This window comes from Ipomoea triloba, chromosome 5 (genome assembly GCF_003576645.1).
Source record: "Ipomoea triloba cultivar NCNSP0323 chromosome 5, ASM357664v1".
Lineage (NCBI taxonomy): Eukaryota > Viridiplantae > Streptophyta > Magnoliopsida > Solanales > Convolvulaceae > Ipomoea > Ipomoea triloba.
The window spans coordinates 27521144-27528998 of record NC_044920.1 but is presented as its reverse complement, the minus strand read 5'-3'; the positions used below and the strand labels follow the sequence as shown (position 1 = coordinate 27528998).

The 7855-nt window shown below is 34.6% G+C and overlaps 2 protein-coding genes across 3 annotated transcripts; both read left to right on the top strand.

Annotated features, from left to right (window-relative positions):
• Window positions 1–1272: 1272 nt before the first annotated feature.
• Window positions 1273–5836, top strand: LOC116020503. The gene is made up of 6 exons (XM_031260973.1): window positions 1273–1961; window positions 2301–2691; window positions 2802–3033; window positions 3117–3541; window positions 4110–4415; window positions 5801–5836. The coding sequence occupies exons 1-6, from the start codon at window positions 1273–1275 to the stop codon at window positions 5834–5836; spliced, it is 2079 nt and encodes a 692-aa protein (XP_031116833.1).
• On the top strand, window positions 4758–7176 carry LOC116020852 (acetylglutamate kinase, chloroplastic-like). 2 transcript variants are annotated; one of them, XM_031261406.1, is made up of 2 exons: window positions 4758–4966; window positions 5801–7176. In XM_031261406.1, exon 2 carries the CDS (start codon window positions 5911–5913, stop codon window positions 6952–6954), a length of 1044 nt encoding a protein of 347 aa, XP_031117266.1. In that variant the 5' UTR covers window positions 4758–4966; window positions 5801–5910; the 3' UTR covers window positions 6955–7176. The 2 variants fall into 2 exon arrangements, with proteins under 2 accessions (XP_031117266.1, XP_031117267.1); XM_031261407.1 differs by lacking the exon at window positions 4758–4966 and adding an exon at window positions 5081–5112.
• Window positions 7177–7855: the final 679 nt, after the last annotated feature.

Genomic DNA, 7855 nt, shown 5'->3' with positions numbered 1-7855 from the left:
ATATATATATATATATATATATATTAATGAAATCTGCAGTGTTTTTGATATAATGTAATTTGAAGAATTAAAGTAAGTTTCTGCAGTGTTTGTAATCTGTAGGATTCTACCCAAGTTTTATCAATGTAATCTGCAGTGTTTGTTTTTGATATAATATATATATATATTAATGAAATCTGCAGTGTTTGTTTTTTAATATATATATATATATATATATATTAATGAAATCTGCAGTGTTTTTGATATAATGTAATTTGAAGAATTAAAGTAAGTTTCTGCAGTGTTTGTAATCTGTAGGATTCTACCCAAGTTTTATCAATGTAATCTGCAGTGTTTGTTTTTGATATAATATATATATATATATATATATATATATATATATATATATATATTAATGAAATCTGCAGTGTTTTTGATATAATGTAATTTGAAGAATTAAAGTAAGTTTCTGCAGTGTTTGTAATCTGTAGGATTCAACCCAAGTTTTATCAATGTAATCTGCAATGTTTGTTTTTGATATAATATATATATATATATAAAAAACAGATATGATGAAATGGTTTTCAAGTATTCAACACCATTGTTTCCTTTTCTTTTTTTTTTTGTTTTTTATTTTTGATATGTATATTAAAGATATGAAATAATTTTCAAGTATTCAATCACTGTTTCCTGTTGCTCTTTTTTTTTTTTTAAGTATTCAATCACTGTTTCCTGTTGCTCTTTTTTTTTTTTTAATATTTCTATTCAAGTATTCAACTACTAATGCTTGTTTAAATTGGATTATTATTATATTATTGTTGTTGTTATTTCTAAATTAGCAATATGACATCAACAAATGATAATATGGATGGAGAGAATTTTAAGTGGACCAATGAGTACATGGTGGTCTTTTGTGAGATTTGTATCAAATATATTCGAAAGCATGGGCGTGGATTAATGAAATGGAAAGAAATTAAAGAAGAGTTTGAATCTACTGCCAAACGGAAAATTTCAAATAAAAGTTTAAAGAATAAGTGGGATGCTATGAAAAAAGAATGGAGAACTTGGAAGCAGCTGAAACGTGAAGAAACTGGTTTAGGGTGGGATCCTAGTACACATAAGATTAGTGGCTCTGATGAATGGTGGGAGAAAAAAAATCAAGGTTAGTATTATAGATTTTTAAGATTAAAACATAATTATATTTTGGTGTTGATTGTAAACTTATTCTTTTCATTTCTTTTGTAGGAGAACTCCGAGTATAAAAAATTTCGTAATAAATCCATCGATCCTGCAATGGATGATTTGTGGTCTAAATTATTTGAAGATAGCTATGCAAATGGTGAAGGTTGTGTTGCACCCACTATGGATCCTCAATTAGTGCAACCTGTTGATATTGAGGAAGAAAATATAGAAAGTGAAGAAGAGAATAGGACTACGCAAGGATTTGAAGATTTGTTATATTCTCAGGATAACCAACATTCTTCCCAATTGCATGATTTGGAGGTAGATGAGTCTTCATTTTGGAATAATTTCATGAGTGAGGTGAACCATTGTGTTGGTAACCAGGATGTTAGTGGTACTCAAGTACCTAGACAATCTCAAAGTAATAATGTTAAAAAATGTGCAAAAACTCAGAATATTGGTCTTAAACCCACTCAAATGACGCGTAAGAGGAGACAATCGGGAGGAGCAGCTCAACTTTCTAGTCAATTGAATAGTTTGATTTCAAATTCAAACCGGGCATTAGACGTTTTAATAGGGGATAGTACTGTGAATACTCAAAGCACTACAACTGTTAGTCTTACTGCAGCAATAAGTGTTATTAACCGCATGGTTACTGATGGTATTATGGAAAAAGGTGGAGATTTGTGGTGTTTTTCTCTTAGCTTTCTTAAAGATGATTTGAATAGGGAAATTTTTTCCAATATTGATGATGACTTCTCTAGAAAAGCTTGGTTGAAGTATATGCATGATACAAGCAAGTGAATGCTCATTTTATTTCAATATGTTTGGTTGTAATTTCAATTTGACATTTGTGTGTTTGAACATTAATTTTTGTATGAATTAATTTTATGAACTATAAACATTTTGTTTCACTTTATATATTTTAAAATATATGTTCTTATGTTTGAACATTATTTCAATATGTTTGGTTTTCATTATTTTATATTTATTAGGTACATCATGGAGTTGGAACGGAAAAGAAAAAAGAGAAAGCATGCACTTTGTGCAATTATAACATCGTATGCCACAATTGCTTTAACCAAAACATATTACTATAAATATATTTATAAAGAACCTTGTATGACTTCACTTTTTAGAGGACAGGAATGGATGAGAGAAGTCTTGAATGGACATCCTATTCGATGTGTAAATACATTTAGAATGGACTCCGCTTTGTTTAAGCAATTATGTGAAGACTTATATTCAAAATATGGATTACGATCTACTAGGAATATGTCAATTGTGGAGAAAGTTGGTATATTTATATACACACTTGCTATGGGTGCTTCAAATAGAGATGTTGGAGAGCGATTTCAACGTTCCGGTGAAACAATAAGTAGAGCATTTCATGAAGTTTTGGAAGCAATTAGTGGTAGGAGTAGGGGATATCAAGGGCTTGCACGTGATATCATAACACCAAATGATCCTACATTTCAAGCTATACCGTCTTACATTACTAATGATGCACGATACATGCCATATTTCAAGGTAAAATGTAACCATTACTATTATTATTATTATTATTATTATTATTATTATTACTATTACTACTACTATTATTATTTTAAGATTGATTATCTAATATATATGATAAATAGGATTGCATTGGATGTATTGATGGTACTCATATAGCAGCATGCATTCTTGAGGCTGATCAATTGCGATATAGAGGGAGAAAAGGAATTCCTACTTTCAATGTCATGGCAGTGTGTGACTTTGATATGTGTTTCACTTTTATATCTGTTGGATGGGAAGGATCCGCACATGATACACGTGTATTTGTTCATGCAATTAGTACACCATCAATGAACTTTCCCAAGCCGCCACAAGGTATCATATTCGTATTACTTTAACTCTAATAAAAATCATATAATTTTATTCTTTATAATTGTTTAGTGTTATATTTTTTTTAGGAAGATATTATTTGGTAGATAAAGGATATCCAGATAAACAAGGATATTTGGTACCGTATCCAAGAATAAGGTATCATCAATCTCAATTTGAACAAGAGCCGCCAACTAATGCTCAAGAAGCATTCAATCGTGCACATTCTTCTCTTCGAAGTTGTATTGAGAGGTCGTTTGGAGTATTGAAGAAGAGATGGAAGATACTTGCTAAAATGCCACAGTTTAGTGTGGAGACCCAAATTGATGTTATTATGGCCACATTTGCCTTACATAATTATATTCGGAAGAATTCACAAGATGACATGATGTTTAATGTGCTTGAGCAGCATCCAGATTACATACCGCCCGATGAACTTCAAGATTCAAGTAGTAATACCTCCACCAACGAAAGTTTAAGTCAGACCTCTACTGAGATGAAGGAGATTCGCAACAATATTGCTACTTCATTATGGGATGCTAGATCATGATTTGCTAATAATTTTATTTTCAAACGTTAAATTTTAATATGTAAACAAACAAATTTAAATTTTATGAAGATGCCCTTTTTAGTCTTTTTACATTTATCAGCTTATCAAAAAGCTAATTTTACCAAACACTTTTAAGCATAACAGCTAGCTTAACAGCTCACCTGTTTCAGCTCCTAACTTATAGCTTTTCAGCTTTCAGCTCCTTTTCAGCTTTCAGCTACCTTTTCAGCTAGGTTTGCCAAACATAGCCTATAAATCCAAGATTTTGTGAATCTTTATTTTCACCAACATATATTAAACAAATTTGTTGTCTTCCAACCACGTGCATCTCATTTCTCCTTTTTCTATTCCTTTCACTTCCTCCGGTGCATGCATCTCATTGTCTTCCAACAACGTGCGAAACCCTATCAGACAATTCCCCTGGTCCAAATAAACTAAAGACCTTTGAAGATGCCAAGAGAACTTGTGCTCAGATGACATGCAATGACTTTTTCATATGAGAAATCATGAGATCCAAAAACTTATTACACAGAATCCCATTTTTTTAGAACGAGTTGAAGGTATAGGCACTATTAGGGCAGAAGAAGCACTCAATTGGGGTTTATCCGGACCAATGCTACGAGCTTCGGGAATCGAATGGGATCTTCGTAAAATCGATCAGTATGAGTGTTACGACGAATTTGCTTGGGAGGTTCAATGGCAAAAAGAGGGGGATTCTTTAGCTCGTTATTTAGTAAGAATCGGCGAAATGGAAGAATCCATAAAAATGATTCAACAGGCCCGGGAAGGAATTCCGGGGGGGCCTTATGAGAATTTAGAAATCCGACGTTTTGATAGAGTGAGTTGCGAATTGACTCCACTGAAACAAATTGGCGTCAATGAATGTACACCCTCATTCTTTAACAAATTAATGTTTCAATTATATATATATATATATATATATTAAATTTAGTTACCTAATTATATTTTCACGTGGGATTCAACATCTAACTTACACTTATTCCCCTAGGCCAACTCCCGTACCTCCTCTCGTATCTCCCGGAGCGAATGTGAATGGATCCCGGTTAAACAGATGAAGAGACAGACCCTGTAAATTTACCAAAAAAAAAAACAAACTTACACTTATTCCAAACTTGTTGGGTAGTGTTTATATATGTATCACTATACCAATGGAATAGGAATTTTAGATCCGCAAAAACCGAACATTTCACGTTGCAGTTATAAATCCAATTATTTTTAAACATAATGAAAATGACGAATAAACAAAGTGGAACATTCCAAGCTTATTATTGATTCCACGAGGAAATGTAGGTATTGGGAACTTTGTATGTATAGACACGGATGCTTCTTCATCGAATCAGCGCTTAGTCTTTGATGATCTTCATTCTGGTAATCTCTCTCCTCCATGGTTTTCTTTAACCAATCCTCCTAAACTCACTTGTTTGTGTGTATGTATGCACCCATATGAGCTTGCTTAATTGTTTGTGCATGACAAGTGTTTGATGCAATGCGGATGAAGCTTAACGGCTATATATGTCAGTATCTCAAGCTTGAATCTTCTTTCCTTCTTTCTTTCTCAAGTGTCAACTGAATTTTTTTGAGTAGCATCTGAATTGAATAGTTCAGGTACTTAGTGGTAATGATAATTTGATTTAAGTCAAGTTATTGGACTGTGTCAAATTATGCAAAATTTTCTGTTATTTGCCATTAATGGCATGTGAATTGCTTGCACTGTTGTGTACATTGAGAGTTGAAATTGAAAGAAGAAGAAGAAGAAGAAGATAGAACAAGAAAGTTCTGGATTTGTGGTGGTGGGCTGGAGGGGGGAGGTTTATTGAACCCTGTAAACACAAAACAAGACTGGATATCAGATTTTTGAACAGCCTTAATATGAGAGAGCCAAAGAGGGTTGCCATAGAATTCCTTGGGCAATTGTAATATCCAAGTCCTTAGCCATCTTCATGATGGATTTCTCAAAACTATGTTGCTCTTGTGATTTTTCAATTGTGCTTGTTGCCTTGTTGATGCTGGTAAACCACAATGTGAGTCTTATAGGTTGATGGCTAAAATAGTTTACTCAATGACCAAATTCAACAGAGTGGAAATTTAGTATAACTGTTGTAAAGACAAGTGCATAGAATATTAGTGTATCTAATTAACACACTAAGTCCAATCTTTTGATTTTGCACATCTAATTATAACTTTGAGTGATTGGTTTTGCAGATTGTGTACTTCGTTGCTGCAATTTTGAATTTTTAGCAATCTCCTTTATCACAAGTCTTTAACCTTTCTCCTTTGATTTACTCAAGGGAGAGAGAGTAAAAGTAGAAACAATGCTGGCCGCTAAAACCCTTCCTCTTCCTTCCCCGCGCTTTAAAGACTTAACATTTCGGGATTCTAATCCTCACTTCCCAGTATCTCTCCCAACCATAAAAGCCAATGGGAAGATCAACAGCAATCCTTTCCTGAACTCATGTCTCAAAACATCCTTGGAGTCAATTGTAGCACCTGCGCCCTTTTCCACTCCTGCACCAACCCGAGTCAAAATCCTTTCAGAAGCACTACCTTTCATTCAGAAATTTCGTGGTAAGACAGTCATAGTAAAATATGGAGGAGCAGCAATGAAATCCGAGGCCCTTCAGGCATCTGTTATTGCTGATCTTGTCCTCCTCTCTTGTGTTGGCCTCCGTATTGTCTTTGTCCATGGTGGGGGGCCTGAGATCAACCAGTGGCTTGGGCGGTTGGGGATCAAACCCAACTTTCTGAATGGCCTTCGTGTAACTGATGCTTCTACAATGGAAATTGTCTCGATGGTATTGATTGGTAAAGTCAATAAACACCTTGTGTCCTTGATCAACAAGGCAGGGGCAACTGCAGTAGGGCTATCAGGTATTGACGGCCATCTCCTAACTGCACGGCCCTCTCCCAATTCTGCACAGCTTGGCTTGGTTGGCGAGATTGAAAGAGTAGACCCTGCTGTGCTGAGGCCTCTCATTGACAATTATCATATCCCCGTGATTGCATCTGTTGCAGCTGACAAGACTGGGCAGTCCTACAATATTAATGCAGACACAGCAGCAGGTGAGCTAGCTGCAACATTGGGAGCAGAAAAGCTGATACTCTTGACAGATGTGGCTGGTATCTTGAAGGACCGAGATGATCCAGGAAGCTTGGTGAAAGAGATCGATATTAAAGGGGTGAAGAAGATGATTGATGATGGGAAGATTGCTGGTGGTATGATCCCGAAAGTGAATTGCTGCTTGAGGTCTCTGGCTCAAGGGGTACGGACTGCAAGTATTATTGATGGACGACTTGAGCACTCGTTACTACTCGAGATCCTCACTGATCAAGGAGCTGGAACTATGATTACTGGGTAAAATCACTGTGGGAGTTGCACAAGATTTATAATGAAAAGTACCCAAGAGTTCAATGAAATTGACTTCTCAAAGCAACTAGTCTTTGGTTATCCTTTCACATGTGAACTGTATTGCTAGCTTTTTCTTTGATATGCAGGAGCAGTGGTGTATTCTGGGTTTGAAACTTTGAATTGTTGTATTCTTGTATAAATAAGTGCTCATGCCTTGAGGTGTGATCCAAAATTCTTTGAGTAACTAATGATTGCTCTACTAGTTTTTTTCTTTCTTTTTTGTTTGTTTTTGGGTGGGGGTTGGAATGAGTATAACAGATTGGCTACTTATTTATAGTGATGACAAGTGGGTCGTGTCGTGTCGACTCTACTAATATGAGTCATGTCATGCTTGTCAACATTAGAATGTGGACCGTGTTTATCCATCTCACATTTTTAAAACATTGACCTTGCACAACCAACTTTAATCTATTAAAATATTAAATTAATAATTTTTATGCTTTTAATTCTATAAATTATAATTTATTCTTTCTACAATTTTAATTATAATTATAAAATTCTAAATCTATTACAGTACATTTTTGTATAATTGTGAACATGTCAAGGATTGAGTATATTGAACAGATATTACCTTATAATAGAGTTTACACTACTAAATATATGTGTGTGTATATATATATATATACACTTTATGTCAACAATATGGAGTGACATGTCACTCTGCTCGCGCCAAATGCCTCTGTTTCCCTCTCTACCGTAGTGGTGAATTGCAGAGAGAAAAGTGAGCGATCGAAGATAGAGAAGCTCCGCTGCTACTGAAGTTGATGATCTGAATCAACAGTTCATCCGGCTGCAGAATAGGCACATTGGCTTAGGAGAGAAGAAGGTAGCGTACTAGCATTGTTCTGTTT